Source organism: Bombina bombina, chromosome 9, assembly GCF_027579735.1.
Source record: "Bombina bombina isolate aBomBom1 chromosome 9, aBomBom1.pri, whole genome shotgun sequence".
NCBI classification, from domain to species: domain Eukaryota; kingdom Metazoa; phylum Chordata; class Amphibia; order Anura; family Bombinatoridae; genus Bombina; species Bombina bombina.
Window position 1 is genome coordinate 214,173,267 of NC_069507.1, and position 22,838 is coordinate 214,196,104.

The 22,838-nt window shown below is 37.1% G+C and overlaps 1 protein-coding gene across 1 annotated transcript in view; it reads left to right on the forward strand.

Annotated features, from left to right (window-relative positions):
* The window catches only part of CPXM2 (carboxypeptidase X, M14 family member 2), a 181,493-nt gene extending 173,803 nt beyond the window's left edge, over nt 1-7,690 (forward strand). Inside the window, exon 15 of the mRNA XM_053692603.1 lies at nt 5,884-7,690. Within this exon, the coding sequence (XP_053548578.1) occupies nt 5,884-6,134 (251 nt within the window). The 3' untranslated portion in view covers nt 6,135-7,690. The remainder of the gene's footprint in view (nt 1-5,883) is intronic.
* The last annotated feature ends 15,148 nt before the right edge of the window (nt 7,691-22,838 follow it).

Sequence of the window (22,838 nt, forward strand, 5' to 3'; positions counted from 1 at the left end):
TTTCCAGCTAGGTCTAGTTTCTGTGGCCAGGTCAGTAGAGAGCGTAAATGACAAAATATCATGATCTGACCATGAGCAGACCTTAATGTGTGACGTTAGGACTCTGTTAAGCGTCCATGAGTCAGTGAAGAAATGGTCGAGCCTCGAGTACGAATTATGTGGTCTAGAAAAGTATGTGTAGTCCCTATCATTGTGGTGTAGTGCCCTCCAAATATCATATAGATTATGTTGGATAATGTGTTGTCGAAATTTGTTAGCGGTAGTCACAGAGTACGTGTCTATTGTTTTCCCGTTTTGAACTTTCTTATCTAATAGGGGGTCCCATATCATATTAAAGTCCCCCCCTAGTATAATAGTCCCAGCTTTGTGTTTCTCAATTTTAGACAAGGCATCTTTCAGGAACTTAGTTTGCATTTGATTCGGGGCATAGATGTTGACCAGAGTGAACAGTACACCGTTCAATTTACAATTGAGCAGTAGGAATCGTCCCTGGCTATCTCTCTCCGCGTGAATGTGGTCAAAATGTATAGATTTGTGTATAGCTATCGCAACTCCTCTAGATTTCTCAGTGTGAGAAGCCAGAACCACCACAGGATACTCTGGGGTCCGGTATGGAGTCTGGTTTGACTGTATCCAGTGTGTCTCTTGCAAAAACATGACTTGCACTTTCAGCGATTTCATGGTGTTGGTAAGCATGCTTCTCTTATCTTGTGAGTTTAATCCTTTGGCATTTAATGTTGCAAAGGATATATGATTAGGGGTGGACGCCATCTTGAACTTGGGGGAGGGAGGTATAGGTAGGTAGGGAGAGGGAGGGTAGAGGGGAGGGTTTTGATGATAGACTTACCCCGCCTGGACCTGCGCACCTGGTTGTGGCCCTTGCCGGGCTCAAAACTGGTGTATCGTTTCCTTTATCACGAGGATTATTTCCCCTAGGGAGCTTAGTTTCACCTAGAGAGTGATAAAAAAGAAAAGAGATATAACGAACAGTGTACAACGAGGGGCACCAAGTTAATTCAATTAATATAGTAAGTGTCCAGGGCTTTGGATCAGTCGAATCTGAATTGGTAGTATGAGGTTTTAACAAAATTATTCAATATGGTGAACCGCTGGATCACCAAAAGGAGAAGTGTGGCTGAATACCAAACTGACTTCTCCAGTCCCCGTATAAGGGGATAACAAAAAAAAAAATTGCGTATATGGGGGGGGGGTAGTACAAGTATTAAACTTGTATGTAGAGATTGACTGTCATTGGGGGATTGTGAATATAAGGAATACACCAAAGGTTGTTCATTAAACTAAATAAAAACATCACAGCACTGCAAGCATAGTAGCACGTTAAACTAGTGATACCAATAACATTGTAAATACTAAAATATCGTCATATAACTTAGGTCCGAAGCTTATAGGTGTCTGAGAGTGAGTAAATAACCTGTGGAACTGAAAACAAACTACATGGGGGGAGCTCATGAGTCCCAGCATGACCAAATGGCCAAGAAGTGAGTAACGCAGGAACTACTGGGTAAGCCCCCGTTCGCTTATGGGAAGTCACAGGTCTCCCCATGTTCTTTGCACAGTAGGCAGCTGATATCTGGAAATTACATTTAGAAACATTTACATATATGCCCATGATGGGCCGGATCTATTCAGTTATCCTTTAATGATACATATACCAGTATCTGCCTTTTAGAGTATAACTAACGCCTAGAATAACCTATCATTATGTATATACGTACTGGCTGCAGATCAGCAGAAATATCACCATGTAGAGTTAGTAACATAAAACCTGTCGCAGACACCATTAACTCACCGCTTAGTCTAGATCTCTAACATTTAGGTGACTGAGAGAGATTAAGTCATCTGTGGTGCTGGAGAGAGAGGAGATGGGAAGACCCCCGAAGTCCCGCCGGAGCAAATAGGGTAAGATAGTAAAGCAAGAGTTGTTGGACAAGCGTCCTTTATCCTGCGGGAGGTCACGGGTCTCCACATGTCCCTCAAGTGTTAGGCAACCTATATCTGGGAGTAACATTGAACAATATTTACATAGTTACCAGCTGAAGGTCAGGACTAGTTAGTTACCGTTCTGTGAGCTATGTAACAATCCTTTTTCCTTCAAGTTATTCCTATCTAACGATGAATATATCTAATAATATATTCGTGTGCACTAGCCTAACACTAGAGCTCTTTATTGTATCACTTGGTGGGCTTTTGTAACCTAGGGGTGAAGTCTGGGGCACCTGCCCGGATGTCAGTGACATTAGGAGTGTCTTTTGCAGTAGATCTTAATGAGGGTTGGATCATGTCTATAATAGCTGATCTATCTTTAGGGGGCAGTGAACCAATGTCCTTTCGGGGTTTGGTGGATGCTAAGCCCCAGTCTTGGAGCAGGTCAAAGCCTTCTTTAGGGGTGAAGATTGTGTGTGTCTCACCATCTTTACTAACTATAAGCCTTGTCGGGTATCCCCATCTGTATCTAATATTCTCTGTTCTCAGAATTTGGGTAATGGTCCTAAAGGACCTTCTCTTTTGTAAAGTATAGCTGGAAATGTCCGGGAACACTGCTATTTGTTGGAACTTCTCAGGGAGTTGCGGTTTATTGGCCAGTTCTCTCATTATCTTCTCCTTGTGGGTAAAAAAATGGATCCTAGCTAGAACATCTCTAGGTTTTTCTTGAGAGACAGTTCTAGGTCGTGCTACTCTGTGGACTCTGTCCAGAAGGAGGGCAGGCTTCTCTGGAGTGGTGAAGAAGATATTACAGAACTCCAAGACATATGACTCCAGTTCTTGGGGGCCAACCTCTTCAGGGATTCCGCGGAATCTGAGATTATTCCGGCGGGAGCGGTCTTCCATATCAGCTAGTTTCAATTCTAGGTCCGATATTTGAATTGCAAGATTTTGGGAATAGGCTTGTAGGTGAGCATGGTCCACAGCAAGATCTTCTTGTTTACGCTCCAGAGTTTCGGTACGTTCTCCTAAAGCTCCAATCTCTCTTCGGAGCTCAGCTGTGGATCCCTTAATTTCCTTTGTCAGTGTCTCTTGGAGGAGATTCATTCGTCTGGTTAGGACATCTACGATGTTTGCAGATAAAGTATCTGACATAGGAGGTTGAGAGTCTATACTGCCTTCAGATTCACTGCCTTCCAAAGCGGGAGTGGAGTCTCTGTACATTTGAGTTTTCCCAGCGTGGTGATTTTTAAAGTGATCCGCAACTGTTTTCCCAGAGGTGTGAGATGGTTTAGTTTTCCTTTTGGAGTTTTGGGACATGGTTTCAGGGTTATGTCTTCTGCCAAAGCCAGTTCTCGAGACACTAGGTCTGCAGGATATGATATATTTAAGTAAAACAATGGTGATTAGGGTGAAGCTTAAGTCCCCCTGACGTCAATCTTGATTTAGGTAGCCATAGCTATCAGTGCTCTGCTAGCCATAGGAAGGTTTTGCTGGATAATCCACGGTATATTCAGAACAAAGTCAGCCCTTTTCAAAGGTGGGTGGAGTGAAGAGCTCTGTAGACACTCCCTCCAGGGAGATTGCCTTCACTTGGCCAGGACGGGAAAAGGAATTGAGGGTATGACCTGCTGTCTCCCAGTACAGCAGGAAATGGATGGAGAGAGTGTCAGAGAGTATCTAGGAAATTGGGCACTATGCTATAGTATCTGCCGGATAGCTGCTTAGCCAGGGGATTTCACCTTTATGGAGCTTTAGTGATTCTAAGATGCTTTAAACTGGATCTAGTGCACCAGTCTTGAGCGGTGTGGCTTGTTACCGTATCTGCTGGATGGCAGCTTATCTAGGAGTGTGTGCCTTAATGAAATCTCTAAAAAAATAGGTAGCGTAGTTGTGCTTGTAGTTTGAACATATACAGACCCTTACTAACTGCAAAAATCATTGTTGTAGAAAGACAACCTGCAGACAAAATGAGTGGTTAGACAGGTACAATAATGATATAACACTGAAATCTTAGTCTGATAGATCAAGAGCTAATACATTAGCAGCAGGCCTGTAAGGAAGAAAGGTTGTTAGACAAGCAAGATTGGTACACAACACTCCACTTTGAGTCAGGGCTCAAAGGCACATAGGCTGACGCAGCAGCGCTGGAATCATAATACAGTGAGGCCCACTGAGTATAGCCAGAATAGTCAGCACAAGGTTTTGGGCTAATGTAGCTGTTTGGTAGCAAAAGTTAGTAGCAGGCCAAGGTGTCAATATGACCTGCAGAAATTGCTGAGCTCCTCGAGACCCAGAGTGTGACAATGTCTGGGGTCCGGGAGACACCAGGATCTCCAAATATGTGGGGCAAGTTATAGTTATAGTGTTAGGGCTTTCTGCTATCAAATGTTGCCTCTTGTTGCAAACAGCCTCCAGAGGGAAACTGCAGGTTAAGCAAAAGCGCTGCACTATGTATTATGCAGTGATTACAATGACACCTGGATTGGTGCAGCAGCCAAAATCCCTGGTTTTTATACCTGTAACACAGATTATGTGATATATCTTATCAAATGTCCTTGTTTTAAGATATATATTGGAGAGACTACATGTAGGATAAGGGACAGAATAAATGAACACAAATCTCCTATTCTGAACCATTTTATACAGGCAGGGCATACTATATCCCAATTAAGATTTCAGGTTATAGAGCAGATACAGAGACCACGGAGAGGAGGGGATAGGCTAAAAATCCTCAAAAGTAGAGAGACTTTCTGGATTTACACTTTACAATCCCTGATCCCAAATGGTAAGAATAGGGAAATACATTGGAATATTACTCTATAATGCTTTCTAGGAATAGACAGTAAAAGGAATAAGATGTATTCTGTAGATATTAATGTATACTAATGTGAGGTGTTGCTGTTTTTAAATGTTGATGTATATATTGATATACTGTATATAGATATTGTTAATTCTATAATATCGTGAGATAGTGCTGTTTTTATTTTTATCTTATGGATACATGGGTATCCTTACAACCACTAGATGGAGCCTTATATTCTGCAAAAAGCATGTCTGTGAAGCAATTAAGGTACAAGGCACCACCCATTTGGGCTTTAAATAGAGTGGTGTAAGGCAAATGTGTATGCAACATGATTAAGGTCAGTTGGACCGAAACATTGTGCTGGTTGTTTATGTGATGTCCCAATAAACATTTTGGATATTTGACCAAGTGGTGCTGCTACTTTGTTGAATTTTTTGGGGCAAAACAATACTACCAGCTGGAAATCACAAAGGATAGGCTTATACAGCCAGACATTTTTGTTGAAATCTTAGAAGTGTGAGTTAGATCAGAGCTGTACTGGGACAAAAAAGAAGTCTGGGCCTTTTAACAAAGAGAAGCCCACTCCCCACCCCTTTTGCTATTTAACCATAACACAAAACAGACAAAACTGCTAATTGGTCATCAGCCTGTGTAGTCACCACTACTAAAAATAACATGCACCTGAGTGGGGTAGTACCAGCCAGACCTCCCTCACAGACACAGTAAGGTAGTGCGAGACAGGGAAGGGCTGGTTCTGTACCATGCACAACTGATAATACTGGCAAATGAGCTGTGCTAAGGCAACAGGCCCCAGCCCACAAGAGGTCCCAGCCCACTGGGCAAATTCCCTATATGCTCTATGCTCAGTCCAGGCCTGGCTTAGATTGTGACTCACAGTCTGGTTGCTTTTTAGGGGACATTACATTCTAAATAAATGCTAGACATAATGATGTGTGGAAAGCAATGATTAGCCTTCTGAGGTTAGTTTTACTGTAACAATCTCACAATCCTTAATCTAATCTGTTATTCCCAATGCTTAATCTTGTGTAAAATTGTCCGAATAACTATCTTGTAAATCACAGACAACATTCTAATACCACTAACTCAGCTCTCTCTTTCCTTCTGATTTTCAGCAAGTGATGGAGATTACTGGAGGTTGCTGAATCCAGGAGAATATGCCGTGACAGCTAGAGCTGAAGGTTTCACGCCATCTACTAAGAACTGTGCAGTGGGATACGAGATGAGAGCCACCCGCTGTGACTTTACCCTCGCTAAATCTAACCTGGCACGAATCCAAGAAATCATACAGAAATTTAAGAAACAGCCGGTCAGCATGTCCCTCCGTCGTAGAAGAGTGAGATTCAGACCAGGCCGTCAGGTCTAGAACATGTGCTGCTGACAATTTGGGCTTGGGACTTTGAAAGTAGAATATAACTGGCGTCTGTTGAAAAGGAACTAGATTAGATTACATATAAGCAGTGTAGTCGCTAAATGGATCTTACTTCTGGAGGGTAATTCAGTTGCACCTTCGTTCTTTGTATAAGGAAGGACATGAGCATAGTCTCTGAACTTTCTATAGAACATATCCTCACTATGAACACTCTTAAAATCATCTTTTGAGAAATTCTAAACTACTAAATGAAACTGAAACAAATTATATAAATAGAATGTACCATTTTTTATTTTAAATCGGTGTCCTATGTGAATGATTTTTACAAATTTTTTTTTATCCATTAACATAATTACTATCCTTTGGGCTAAACGATAGGCTCTGCAAATTTATAAGGCTGCTTAGGTAGCTCAGTTGGTAAATTCCCTGACTACAAAAATGCCTGTTTAACCCCTTGAGTGCTAACGACGGCTCTGAGCTGTCGCAGAGTTTCCAACTCTGGTGCTAACGATGGCTCAGAACCGTTGCTAGAACTCTCCCAACTTAAGAGAGATCTGGGGGCTCCCACCCGCTCCAACCCTGGCGATCGGGCCTGCATAGTGACAGGCATTGCCGGGGCTTCCCGTTATGCACGGTGACATCACGCGTAATGACGTGATGACGTCACAGCGCAACTTTATTTATACTTAACAATGTTAAGTATAGGAGCAGGGGCATGCTGCTTAGAAGCCTGTATCTCAGGCATTTAAGCAGCTACAGACCCCCAAGACCCACCGTTGGCAATGTAATCGCCTAAGCTTTCCAACAGTGTAAGTCTTGGGGATCTGGAATTTTTTAAAAAAAAGTAACAATTTTTTTTTTGAGAAAGTGCTTAGCACTCAAAGGGTTAAAAGATCCAAGGTCACAGGTTCAAATCCCGGCAGGTCTGACTCAGCCCTTCATCCTTCTGAGGTCAATAAAATGAGTACCATTAAATTGGGTAATAATAACAATTATTACTATTCAGCTGCTGATTTGGTTAATTCCAAGAGTAAGCGCTTTGAGTCCCACTTGGAGAAAGGCGCTATATAAATAATACTAGTTATTATTATTATAGGGTTGATAAGACAATAACAAGAAGACATTATCATGTTTCTCTTTTCAAAGAAAAAAATCGAAAGCTTTGCTATTTCATTGAAAAGTAATCAGACACTAAATTGAGAAGTGATTAAACTCTACAGCCCTTGAAAGACTAGTAATTTTGTCATATTGCTTCAATCAGGAGGGAATAAGTATGATAACTATATTTGGACTTCAGGTCTATTTCACTTTAATTATCTTTGCTCTTAATTATTCCTTCCAAGAGATTCTGCTATTCCTTTACATTATATTAAATCTGTTTTATGTTAGTCTTATAAAGTGGTACATTATTCTTTGATACCTTTGCTGTTGGATTTATCTCTGTATTAGCTGCATGGGTACTGTGAACTGCTAGGCTGGCCTCTATATTAAAATTTTATTTAAAATATGTTAGAGATATTTTAGAAATAAAGATATTGCAAAATACCAAACAGAGTTTCTAGCCAGTGCGTAATGCAATTATTTGTTTGCACATCTAAGCAATGGCACAAGGTTTATTGCTGCGCTGATATTTGTGATGCACGTGTACATAATTTACCATGGAATCCCATGGACCCAATTTCTCCATGGCTTGTCCTGGCTGGTAGTCTTTGCAGTGAATAGGAAGCAGCTGATTGAATTTCGTCCGGAATGCGCTCCCCTGCCTGACAAATAACTCTCAGCAGATGTGCTGGCATTGGCTAAGTCTTGCTGTGGAACTAATCCGGTTTCCATATTGAAATAAGAACAGACATTAAATGTTTCAAATTAACCTCTTCATGACCAGAGATCACTTGTGCAGGTAAAAGAAAGATGGTGACAGTCTTCTTCCACCATAAAGCTTTTCATGCTAAATTATTATTGACATATTTCAAATTATGGGACACAATACAAAAAATAAAATATATAATTGAAGTAAATGTGTGACGGCGGAAATGAACCATATTTTGTTGACACAAATTCTGCTGGCAAAATGTTGTGCTATGAATAGGCTGACCATATTGTCGCTTTAAAAAAGGACACATATGAAAAATACATATGTCAGGGCTGTTTTCAGGGCTGTTTAAAGAAATGGTTTTGTATAAGAACCCTCACATATGTATTTTTCATATGTGTTCCTTCTTAAAGCGGCAATATGGTCAGCCTAGCTATGAAGCACATGCAATATTGCGGCATGGACAAGAGCACCATTGTAATAATGTTTTAAAGGGACATAAAACCCAAATTTTTTCTTTCAGGATTCAGATAGAACATACATTTTTAAACAACTTTCCAAGGTACTTCTATTATTACATTTTCTTCTTTTTCTTGTTCTCCTTTGTCGAAAAGTGGGAAGGTAAACTCAGGAGTGTGCATGTGTCTAGAACACTATATGGTAGCAGCTTTGCAACAATGTTATACATTAGTAAGAGCACTAGATGGCAGCAGTTTTACAACAATGTTATACATTAGTAAGAGCACTAGATGGCAGCACTATTTCCTGTTGTGTAGTTCTTCAGACATGTGCACGCTACCTAACTATATGTCTCTTCAACAGAGACTAACATAAGAATGAAGCAAAGTTGATAAAATAAGTAATTTTTTTTTAATTGTATGCTCTGTCCAAACCATGATAGAAAAAAAATGTGGGTTCATGTTCCTTTAAATGCAACAATACTGCAAGTGTGAAATGTTAGATTAAGGGCTATGGGGCCCATTTATTGAGCTCCGAATGGAGCTTGAAGGGCCGTGTTTCTGGCGCTGCTCCATAACCCTGTCTGCCTGCTCTGAGCAGGCAGACAGGAATCGCCACAATACAACCCGATTGAGTACGATCGGGTTGATTGACATCCCCCATGCTGGGAGCCGATTGGCCGTGAGTCTGCAGGGGGCGGCGTTGCACCAGCAGCTCTTGTGAGCTGCTGGTGTAATGCTGAATACGGAGAGCGTATTGCTCTCCGCATTCAGCGATGTCTGTCGGACCTGATCCGCACTGTCGGATCAGGTCCGACAGACATTTGATAAATGTGCCCCTATGTGTTAGAGTTAGCAGTTAGGTTGACAGTTAGAGGGTTAACACAACGTGCCTACACTGCTATCATTTCTACAGGAATCACAGCTTTATAGCGCTGTGCTAAGGTCATCCAGGCAAAATCATGTTTGCTAAAAAACTATGGATAAAACATGTATATTCTTAAATTAACAATTAATAAATAGCATACTAATTTACTGACAGCCAGATTACGAGTTTTTCGTTATGAGCTGTGCGGTGCTAACAAGCAGTTTTTTCTCACTGCTCACTTACCTACAACGCTTGTATTACGGGTTTTTATAAACCCGGCATTAAAAGGCAAGAAGTGAGCGTAGAGCAAAATTTAGCTCCATATCTCACTCCAATACCAAAGCTGCTTAAGTCAGGTGAGCTGGTCGTACGTGCTTGTGCACAATTTCCCCATAGACATCAATGGGGAGAGCCGGCTGAGAAAAAGTATAACACCTGCAAAAAAGCAGCGTAAAACTCAGTAACGCAGCCCCATTGATTCCTATGGGGAAACACATTTAATGTCGCTGCCACTATATTAAATTTATTAACCCCTAACCCTAACACCCCCTAACTTAAATATAATTTAAATAAATATAAATAAATATTCCTATCATTAACTACATTATTCCTATTTATAATTAAATACTTACCTATAAAATAAACCCTAAGCTAGCTACAATATAACTAATAGTTACATTGTATCTAGCTTAGGGTTTATTTTTATTTTACAGGCAAGTTTGTATTTATTTTAACTAGGTAGACTAGTTATTAAATAGTTATTAACTATTTAATAACTACCTAGCTAAAATAAATACAAATGTACCTGTAAAATAAAACCTAACCTAAGTTACAATAACACCTATCCTTACACTATAATTAAATAAATTCCCTACATTAAATACAATTAAATAAATTAAATTAGCTAAATCACAAAAAAACACTAAATTACAGAAAATAAAAAACAAATTACAGATCTTTAAATTAATTACACCGAATCTAATAGCCCTATCAAAATAAAAAAAGCCCCCCCAAAATAAAAAAAACCCTAGCCTAAACTAAACTACCAATAGCCCTTAAAAGGGCCTTTTGCGGGGTATTGCCCCAAAGAAATCAGCTCTTTTTCCTGTTAAAAAAATACAAACACCCCCCCAACAGTAAAACCCACCACCCACACAACCAACCCCCCAAATAAAATACTAACTAAAAAAACCTAAGCTCCCCATTGCCTTGAAAAGGACATTTGTATGGGCATTGCCGTTAAAAGGGCATTTAGCTCTATTGCGGCCCAAAGTCCCTAATCTAAAAAATAAACCCACCCAATACACCCTTAAAAGAATCCTAACACTAACCCCCGAAGATTCACTTATGGGAGAAGTCTTCATCCAAGCGGCAAGATGCCCTCAACAAAGCCGGCAGAAGTGGCCCTCCAGATGGGCAGAAGTCTTCATCCAGACGGCATCTTCTATCTTCATCCTTCCGGTGTGGAGCGGGTCCATCTTCAAGACATCCGACGCAGAGCATCCTCTTCTTCCGACGGCTTCTTCGTAATGAATATCACTTTAAGTGATGTCATCGAAGATGGCGTCCCTTAGATTCTGATTGGCTGATAGAATTCTATCAGCCAATCGGAATTAAGGTAGAAAAAATCCTATTGGCTGATGCCATGATGATAGGGCTATTAGATTAGGTGTAATTAGTCTAAAGATCTGTAATTTGTTTTTTATTTTCAGTAATTTAGTGTTTTTTTGTGTGATTTAGCTAATTTAATTTATTTAATTGTATTTAATGTAGGGAATTTATTTAATTATAGTGTAAGGTTAGGTGTTATTGTAACTTAGGTTAGGTTTTATTGTACAGGTAAATTTGTCTTTATTTTAGCTAGGTAGTTATTAAATAGTTAATATTTAATATATAATATATAATAACTATTTAATAACTAGTCTACCTAGTTAAAATAAATACAAACTTGCCTGTAAAATAAAAATATACCCTAAGCTAGCTACAATGTAACTATTAGTTATATTGTAGGTAGCTTAGGGTTTATTTTACAGGTAAGTATTTAGTTTTAAATAGGAATAATGTAGTTAATGATAGTAATTTTATTTATATTTATTTAAATTATATTTAAGTTAGGGGGTTTTAGGGTTAGGGTTAGACTTAGGTTTAGGGGTTAATAAATTTAATATAGTGGTGGCGACGTTAGGGATGGAAGATTAGGGGTTGATAAATGTAGGTAGGTGGCGGCGATGTTGGGGGCAGCAGATTAGGGGTTAATAAATATAATGTAGGTTGCGGCGAATGTCCGGAGCAGAAGATTAGGGGTTAATAAGTATAATAAAGGTGGCAGCGATGTTAGGGGCGGCAGATTAGGGGTTAATATTATTTAACTAGTGTTTGCGAGGCGGGAGTGCGGCTGTTTAGGGGTTAATAAGTTTATTATAGTGGCGGCGATGTCCGGAGCGGCAGATTAGGGCTTAAAAATGTTATTATAGTGTTTGCGATGCGGGAGGGCCTTGGTTTAGGGGTTAATAGGTAGCTTATGGGTGTTAGTGTACTTTTTAGCACTTTAGTTATGAGTTTTATGCTACGGCGTTGTAGTGTAAAACTCATAACTACTGCCTTTCAAATGCGTTATGGATGTTGGAGGTAGAGGGTGTACCGCTCACTTTTTGGCCTCCCAGAACAGACTCGTAATACCGGCGCTATGGAAGTCCCATAGAAAAAAGACTTTACGAAGTTTCCGTAAGTCGGTTTGCGGTAAGGCCAGAAAAGTGTGCAGTGCCCCTAAACCTGCAAGACTCGTACTACCAGCGGTAGTAAAAAAGCAGCGTTAGGACCTGTTAACGCTGCTTTTTTACCCTAACGCACAATTCGTACTCTAGCCGTTATATTTTAATAATATGGACAATTACATATGTCCTTTAGAAATGTTTATATTAAAAACTGAATCTTATACTTATTCTACAATTGTATTAGACTAATACATTATTTAGCACTTTCGCTCAAGAGCAAATTTCACTAGAAGTAAGCTTTTCGCGTGCGTATTTCAAGTTGAAAGTAAAACGCTTGCATGCAAGCGAAACCCGATGCGCTACTCAAAGGACTTACAATATAGCGACAACATTAACCCATTAAAGGGACAGTCAACCATAGAATTGTTATTGTTTTAAAAGATAGATAATCCCTTTATTACCCATTCCCCAGTTTTGCATAACCAACACAGTTATATTAATGTACTTTTTACCTTTGTGATTACCTTGTATCTAGGAACCTTCTTCCAGCCCCCTGATCACATGACTGTGACTGTTTATTATCTATTGTCTTAAATTTAGCTAAGCTTTTGTTTTGTGCTAGATCTTAAATAACTTTCTGTGCCTGAACACAGTGTTATCTATATAGCCCACGTGTACTTTCTGTCTCTTTGTGTTGAAAAGAGATTTAAAAAGCGTGTGATAAGAGGCAGCTAGGGATGGGCGAATGTGTAAATCCGAATGTCAATAAGAACGAATATTCTTAAAAATTCGAAAATCGAATGTTATTTACAGTTTTCGAATGTCACTTTCGAATTCGAATGTTTATAATTATATCGAATGTCCACATTCGAAATTTCGAATTTAACATTCTATTTAACAAATACTATTCAGAAGTTCAATAGTTCATGTGGTAGGGCGGGAATCTAGTAAATTGATACATAATAGATACGAATATATAATTTCGAATGTTTCCATATAGAATATTGCATAATTCGAATATTACATTTAAAGAAAGCATTAGAAATACTATTACAAACATATAAATTCGAATTTTTCGAATTCGAATATAAATTCGAATTTTTTGAATTCGAATATTGCATAATTCGAATATTACATTTAAAGAAAAAGCATTAGAAATACTATTACAATCTAAATTCAAATTTTTCGAATTCGAATACACGTATTGCATAATTCGAATATTACATTTAAAGAAAAAGCATTAGAAATACTATTACAATCTAAATTCGAATTTTTCGAATTCGAATACACGTATTGCATAATTCGAATATTACATTTAAAGAAAAAGCATTAGAAATACTATTACAATCTAAATTGGATTTTTTCGAATTCGAATATTGCATAATTTGAATATTACATTTAAAGAAAAAGCATTAGAAATACTATTACAATCTAAATTCGAATTTTTCGAAAAGAATATTTTGGAATGTAATCGTAAAATTCGAAACCGAACATTCGAAAATCGAATGTTAGAATGTTATGTAAACATTCGAAATTCCATTCGAACGAACGAATGTGTTAAAATTCGTGCCGTTTTTCGAATGTTGCGAAACATTCGCCCATCCCTAGAGGCAGCCCTCAAAGGCTTAGAAATTAGCATATGAGCCTACCTATGTTTAGTTTAAACTAAGAATACCAAGAGAAAAAAGCAAATTTGATGATGAAAGTAAATTGGAAAGTCGATTAAAATTAAAAGTCCTATCTGAATAATGAAAGTTTAATTTATACTTGACTGTCCCTTTAATGACCACATCACTTTTCCATTTTCTGTCCGTTTGGGACCAAGGCTATTTTTACATTTTTGCGATGTTTGTGTTTAGCTGTAATTTTCCTCTTACTTATTTACTGTACCCACACATATTATATACCGTTTTTCTCACCATTAAATGGAATTTCAAAATCTACCATTATTTACATCATATCTTATAATTTGCTATACAAAAAAAAATACAAAATATGATGAAAAAATGGAAAAAAACACACTTTTTCTAACTTTGACCCCCAAAATATGTTACACATCTACAACCACCAAAAAACACCCATGCTAAATAGTTTCTAAATTTTGTCCTGAGTTTAGAAATACCCAATGTTTACATGGTCTTTGCTTTTTTTGCAAGTTATAGGGCAATAAATACAAGTAGCACTTTGATATTTCCAAACCACTTTTTTTCAAAATTAGCGCTAGTTACATTAGTACACTGATATCTTTCAGGAATCCTTAAATATCCCTTGACATGTATATATTTTTTTTAGTAGACATCCCAAAGTATTGATCTAGACCCACTTTGGCATATTTCATGCCAACATTTCACCGCCAAATGCGCAAATAAAAAAAATTGTTCACTTTTTCACAAATGTTTTCACAAACTTTAGGTTTCTCACTGAAATTTTTTACAAACAACTTATGCAATTATGGCATAAATGGTTGTAAATGCTTCTCTGGGATCCCCTTTGTTCATAAATAGCAGACATATATGGTTTTGGCTTTGCTTTTTGGTTATTAGAAGGCTGCTAAATGCCACTGCGCACCACAAGTGTATTATGCCCAGCAGTGAATGAGTTAATTAGGGAGCATGTAGGGAGCTTCTAGGGTTAATTTTAGCTTTAGTGTAGTGTAGTAGACAACCCCAAGTATTGATCTAGGCCCATTTTGGTATATTTCATGCCACCATTTCACCGCCAAATGCGATCAAATTTAAAAAAACGTTACATTTTTCACAATTTTAGGTTTCTCACTGAAATTATTTACAAACAGCTTGTGCAATTATGGCACAAATGGTTGTAAATGCTTCTCTGGGATCCCCTTTCTTCAGAAATAGCAGACATGTATGGCTTTGGCGTTGATTTTTGGTAATTAGAAGGCCGCTAAATGCTGCTGCGCACCACATGTGTATTATGGCTAGCAGTGAAGGGGTTAATTAGGTAGTTTGTAGGGAGCTTGCAGGGTTAATTTTAGCTTTAGTGTAGAGATCAGCCTCCCACCTGACACATCACACCCCCTGATCCCCCCCAAAAAGCTCCATTCCCTCCCCCACCCCACAATTGTCCCCGCCATCTTAAGTATTGGCAGAAAGTCTGCCAGTACTAAAATAAAAGGTATCTTTGAATATTTTTTTTAGCATATTTACATATGCTGCTATGTAGGATCCCCATTAGGCCCCAACCTCCCTGATCCCCCCCAAAACAGCTCTCTAATCCCCCTCTGCTTTATTGGGGGCCATCTTGGGTAATGGTAGCTGTCTGCCAATACCCAGTTTGCAAAAAAAATGTTTTTTATTTATTTATTTTGTTTTTTTCTGTAGTGTAGCTTCCCCCCCCCCACAAACCAACACCCCACCCCCTAACGGATCTTTTTAAATATAATCTATTCCCCCCCCCCTTTTTCCCACTTCTAACAAAAAAAATTCTTTAGTGTAGCGGTTCCCACCTGCTCCCTCCCCATGCAAGCGCCTGCCCCGCCTCCCCGTGCACGTGCCTGTGCACGCCCCCGGCCATCCCCGCCCACGATCCCGCCCCCCTCCGCATCACAAGGGCCATCGATGGCCACCACCCGCCTCCCACACCGGCTCCCACCCACCAACGAGCATAGCCATCGATGTCCGGTGCAGAGAGGGCCACAGAGTGGCTCTCTCTGCATCGGATCGCTAAAAATGGTTATTGCAGGATGCCTCAATATCGAGGCATCACTGCAATAACCGGAAAGCAGCTGGAAGCGAGCAGGATTGCTTCCAGCTGCTTTCCAGACCAAGGACGTGCAGGGTACGTCCTCAGGCATTAGCTGTCTTTTTTTTGAGGACGTACCCTGCACGTCCTCAGTCGTTAAGGGGTTAAATTATTCTCCCCCCTAGGTTTCAATGGAGAGCGCAGAAAAAAATCTCCTAACACTTATTGCTCATGAGCTAACCCAACAGGAGTTATTTGGCATGTTGTGAAAAAAAAAATGAATCAGTCAATTAGCATTATCAGTGTTGCTTTCACACTTTGCTTTACTGTGATCTTGCGGGATTTCACCATGATTTCATGAAATTTCATAGAAAACGTAATTGAACTGTTTTGCAATTTAGGTCTAACATGGTGTCGGGTTAGTGCACATGAAGAATTACTAATTTTTAAGCGTATCCTTGAAATATTAAATATAAAATAATAAAAAATATTAATAATTATTATTTAAAATTATTATAGATACTGTAAAAAAAATCTAAATAATCCATAGAATAAATAAATATGATGAAGGGGTGAACACCTCGAAAAGTCACTTGTTCATGGAATAAAAGAAGTTTTCACTACTTATAAGTCCAGTGAATGCTTTGCTGCTTTTTGAATATATATATATATATATATATATATATATATATATATATATATATATATATATATATATATATATATATATATATATTACAGTACAATTATTATTAAAATGTTTAAATATTTTATAATTAATATTTCAAGAATTTGCTTTGAGATTAGTAATTCTTCATCCACGTTAACCCGACAATGTAATTTTTATTATTAAATATATATCTGATAATGTTAAAGTAAAATGAAATCTATAACTATATATCCATATCAATAGATATATAGGTCCTAGGAATATATATATTTATACTAAAAATAACATATGTATATGTTGCGGGTAAAACTCAAATTACCCAGAGGCTGTGGGTAAAGCCTGATGTGAGATTATACATTGGGCTTTACCTGGGTAATCCAAGGATTATCCAAACGCTTTTGGATAAAGCTAATCACATCACTATTTTCGTCCTTTGAAGACAAAAGTTCTTGCAAATCACTGCATCAAACATATATACGATGTGCTGTTATTCCCCCATCGTCACTTTCTTTTACCTTTGCTTAAGGGGTTAAAGGGGGGCAAAAACCCTCTTTTATACCTCATTCCCCAAGGTTCACTTGGGGTAGATGCTAGAAGATCGGCGGGGCATCCCCCCCTTCAACCCTCCAGGCAGAGGGAAAAAAATAGTGTAGATGGGCTTTATCCAGAAGCGTTTGGGTACTCCTAGGATTACCCGGGTAAAGCCCGATGTATGATCTTACATCAGGATCTACCCACAGCCACTGGGGTAATGTCAGTTTTACCCTGGTAATCCTAGGATTACCTGGATATCTGACTTTACTCGTAACACACACATATATATATATATATATATATATATATATATATATATATATATATATATGTATATGAATTTATATGTACATTATAGCCCTTTGCAGTCAAACATCTTGTCATATATAATATACCTTTGAACCCTTATAACTTTTTAAAATATTTATATAAATACTTTATATCAGATACTGTTTAGATATCTGTAACTGTAATTTTATATGTATTTGTTGTGTTTAGTGCAACTTTTTTGTCTCACAAACCGACGAGTGTAAAATACTCTTGCGATCGTATTAACTTTCAACTTATAATTCAAGTGCTATTTCCATTGCATGCAAAAATCCAATATTGCACTCACTGCAGTTAACTTGCCACTTGAAATCTAGCCCTTAATGGTCTTATGTTAAAGGTACATGTTACCCATATGCAAAATCACTTGAAAATGATGCAGCATATCTGTAAAAAGCTGGCTAGAAAATATAATATGAATTCTCTAGGTAAAAAAGAAGATATAGCCACACTCTTTTGTAGGAACCTTCAGCATCTGAATGCTTGTCTAATGCATCTAGCATGTCCAGCACTGATGATGCTGATTGGCTGATTCATTTTTTTTCTCTCAACATGCAGATTAAAGTAATAAAGTAGCTGAATGGTAACTAGGATTCTCACCAAGCCAGTATTATACCAACATGGTTGATATTTTTAATCTTCAGGTAAATGCAGAAAATAAATACAAAGATAAAGGTCTTATCATGATGAAACATCTTCTAAGTGTGTTGGAATCTAATTATAAATAAACAATCATATACAATCAGTTCTAGCAGATTTAGTTCCTGAGTTATGCTGTATAATTATTTATGCAAATATATGCTAATGAGCATGGTAAGTACTTATTTTTTTCCAAGAAAGGTGGCAGCTCTAATGGTAACAGTTACTCTGTTAAATTGAATTTTATTAAAAAAAAAGAAAAACCCAGGTGTACATTTCACAGTTACATAAAAGATAAAGGATAATGTATGTTGTGTAACATCTCCTTTATTTCCTTCCTGTATGGTTATAGTAATCACATTTTGTCTGGACTTATTTGACATCTACAGTATATACTGTAACTGTGAAGCTTTATATTATATGCAAATACACATGGGAAGTGGAAAACCATTTGGTAGCAGCTTGATTCAACCCATTATTCTTTCGATGAATGTCTAGAAATTCCATTGGCTTTGAGAAATGTTTCCAGAACCTCTAGCCAGCTTGGTAAAGCAGCAGCAGATGTGTTCAGCACACCAGCACATAATACTAGGGACCACACAGAAATGTTATTTACATCTGTTCTATGCTCTAAGAACAATAATTAAGCTCTTCCTTTTTTTTTTTTAGTTGTTATTTGTTAAAGTGACAGTAAACTTATTTTTTTTTAAATCATAGTATGAAAGTATCTAATGCAGCACAGTAAGTGGTCAAAGCTCTTCAGCAATAGCGCGGGATTGTGTGGCTAAAGATTTCCTCAGAGCAGGCGATACTCTTCCCATTGGCTGTGCTGTCCTGTAGTCAGTAGATGATACAATACTGTAGGGAAAGGCCCAGATGCTACTTGAATAATAGAAATTACAAGGTAACTTCTAACTGGGGTGCATTTTCAGCCATTATTTCTCATAAGATACTTTTCTGCTCTCCTATAAATGATTCAGCATGTCTAAGACATATAAGGCAAAATATTAAAAGTAATCAGTATATGAATTATTTATTTTCAAAATACAATAATAATCAAATGCATGATTATTGACATATATGCAACACCATGCAATGAAAAATAAGTGCATATTCTCTTCTGGTAGTGTAAAACAGTTGAATGGTAGTATGTGAGAGAATAGAATGTTTAAAAGAAAAAAACAAAACATTTAAGGCTAGTAGTGGGAAATGGCAGCACACATTGTATAGTCAATAGAAGCCGAAATTAGCAGAATCTGTTGATAGAGACAGAAAACACTTTAACCTAACTGCTTGTGACCTGAAAAGGTTTGGATTTTGGAATATTTGCCTCTTTAAATGGGGACAGTTTGGAGAGGGCATGGAACCAAGTGTAAACAGCATCTTATGTCATTTATGTAATATTTAAATGTTATAAAACAGTTTACACATGTAACTAAAGGTAGTTTTATATAATTTTTTTTAATACTTTTGTGACTTACAGGCAGGCAAAATAGTAATGTTTGATCATTTTATTTTTAAAAAATATAAGTGAAAAAGCTTGGAGTTTAGAATAAGTTTGGGTTTTGGAATTTCCGGATTTGGGAATATGTACCTATAGTAAAGGATTCATTAGTTTAATATATATATATATATATATATATATATATATATATATATATATATATATATATATATATATATATATATATATATATTCAATAAGGACTGCACTCACTGGATTTAGGTGAAAGAAAATAATCCTTGTGGTTTATTGAAAAATGGTAAAGTTTCGGGGTCTCAGACCAAGACGGAAGGGGTCTGTGGACCCTGAAACATCACAATTTTTCAATAAACCACAAGAATTATTTTATTTCATCTAAATCCAGTGAGTGCAGTCCTTATTGAACTTATTTTGATTATTTGACTTGGCACCCTGGTTGCTGTCTCAAACAAAGTGGGAGTGCAGATACAGGAGGAGATATATATATATATATATATATACTGTATAGACATATATTAGTGCACTAGTCCCGGATAAGTAAGAAAATGCGGTGGACTTTTCCCTATCCTTAACATTGAGTTGACAAGTAATTTTTTCTAACTGGGCTATTATTAAAGGGACAGTCAACACCAGAATTTTTTCTGTTTTAAAAGATAGATAATCCCTTTATTACCCATTCCCCAGTTTTGCATAACCAACACTGTTATATTAATACACTTTCTACCTCTGTAATTACCTTGATTCCAAGCCTCTGCAAACTGCCCCCTTATTTCAGTTCTTTGGACAGACTTGCATTTTAATCAATCAGTGCTTACTCCTAGGTAACTTCACGTGTGTTAGCTCAATGTTATCTATATGACACACATGAACTATCACCCTCTAGTGGTGAAAAACTGCCAAAATGCTTTTACATAAGAGGTGGCCTTCAAGGTCTAAGAAATTAGCATATGAGTCTACCTAGATTTAGCTTTCAACTAAGAATACCAAGAGAACAAAGCAAAATTGGTGATAAAAGAAATTGGAAAGTTGTTTAAAATTGCATGCCCTATTTGAATCTTGAAAGTTTATTTTGGACTTGACTGTCCCTTTAACTATTAATTGAATGATATTCTGTCCCTTTAATTATTATTGAATGATAAGCTTTAGTGATATTTTCCCACCCCTGAGTGTATATATATATATATATATATATATATATAAATATAAATTGGTGCACCCAGCAGCAGTTTTAGAACACACTGGGGTTAGCTGCCCGTGTCACTGGGCGTGCATTCACATTTACCAATTTTTTAATGCTGTACAAAACAAAAAGTTTATTCTGGGTACAGTGGCACAAAATATGTACCCGGCCCACTATTGAGAGTGCACTGGCATTTATGAAGAGCAATTCCAGAAACAACACGTTTCTAACTGTAAAATTACCTTTTCATCAAGCTTCTGTGATGAAGCAGCGTTCTTGTGCCAAGTTGTTTCTGCTATTTTTATAACATTTCATGTGTGATATTTAGGAACTGTTAACCTGGTTTTACATTTTATTTGGCACTTTGTTGCTGTAAATCTGTGGAGGTATAAGAACTTTGAGTTTGGGTACATCTTGGTATCTGTGGATATCAGAGCAGAAGGGCTATGTTCACATATAGGATGTGATAATTCCTCAGCTGAGCTTTGGAGATGGAACCTTATGCGCTGAATGAAACTATTTACTCACCATGAAAAGTGAGCTGTGATATGCCAATTAGTCATACATTTATCAGTAAAATACTCTGTATTTATTAAAACAAACATTCAGTTCCCAGCACTACAGAGTTCTACAGTGCTAATTAAATAAATAATAGTAATATAATTTTTTAATGAATAGATCATTTTCACTATACATGCACCCTTTAAGCCATTTTTCTCATTTAAGTGAAGTAAATAGCCACTAACAATTATCAAAGTTAATTGTTCAGTATTAGAATTAAAGGGACAGTCTACACCATAATTTTTATGGTTTTAAAAGATAGATAATCCCTTTATTACCCATTCCCTAGTTTTGTATAACTAACACTTTTATATTAATATACTTTTTACCTCTGTGATTACCTTGTATCGAAGCCTCTGCAAACTGCCCCCTAATTTCAGTTCTTTTGACAGACTTTCATTTTACCCTATCATGGCTTACTCCTAGGTAACTTCACATGCGTGAGCACAATGTTATCTATATGACACACATGAACTAATGCCCTCTAGTGGTGAAAAACTGTCAAAATTCAATCAGATAAGAGGCAGCCTTCAAGGTCTATGAAATTAGCATATGAGCCTCCTAGGTTTAGCTTTTAATTAAGAATACCAAGAGAACAAAGCAAAATTGGTGATAAAAGTAAATTGGAAAGTTGTTTAAAATTACATGCCCTATCTGAATCATGAAAGTTTATTTTGGACTAGACTGTCCCTTTAATTCTTTGGTGATGATACACACTTTGATGTTTCTACATACCAGGGATACATTTGACTGGGTCTCCTGAACTAACTCAGGGTTTTGAAGTTGTCTGATATTGGAACATAGCTTAATAATTCCCACATGGTTCTTCATTCATAACAGGAAATACAATGCATTTGGCACAATTATTTATGAAGGAATCCAAGTTCAGACATCACTGTGACACTCAGCAGTAATTCATTGAAAATTTGAAATCCTAGATGGTCTTGTTTCTTTCTTGTGGTGCCAACCAATGGTTCATTTTTTTTAGTGGCATTCCACAGAACAACAAGAGTATATTTTTTACAATCATTCGCACAGCCAAATAAATAATTTGCAGTACTTTAAGCATCAATTATGTAATTATTCCTGATCCCAGTGCACTTATCCACCATTTATTAAGATTTTTTTTAGAGGTTATCCATGCAAGCCCCCTACTATTTTTCAACAATGGCTACAAATGTTCACTTATTGACTTGGCAGCCTGTTGGGTTGTTAAGTAAAACACAAGACCGTGCCTCATTTGAACTCCCACTTATTTTGTACAAACAAATGTGACTGAAAAGAAGAAAATTCAAACTCTAAAACAGACAATGAACTTTTCTCTGAGCCAAAAACATAATTTCGCATTCAAATATAAATTTCACAAGCGTCTTTTGAATTAAAGCCATCAATTAACAATAGGCTGCATTCAAACTTCTTGTTGGAAAAAGTAGCATCCTCTTTGTGGTTCTTCATTTTAAGCACAATGACCATATTTATAACTCCTTTTGTGCTGTGTATATGGTTCACATATTTTAGAAATGTTTAATGTCTTAGGAGCATGTGTTTTTGTATTTGAATTGGAGCTTTCAAATCTTTTGAGATTTTATGGAGGAAAGCACCATGTTATCGCTTTTAAGATTAATAGATTCTGCAATATCAAAGTAGGAAGGTATTATTTTTCCAAAGAGATCTGTTTTGTTCCTAAATAAAGATTCTGAAGATTTTTTTCTTTCATTTTGTTATTGTTGTCTGAGTTCTCGGAGCTTA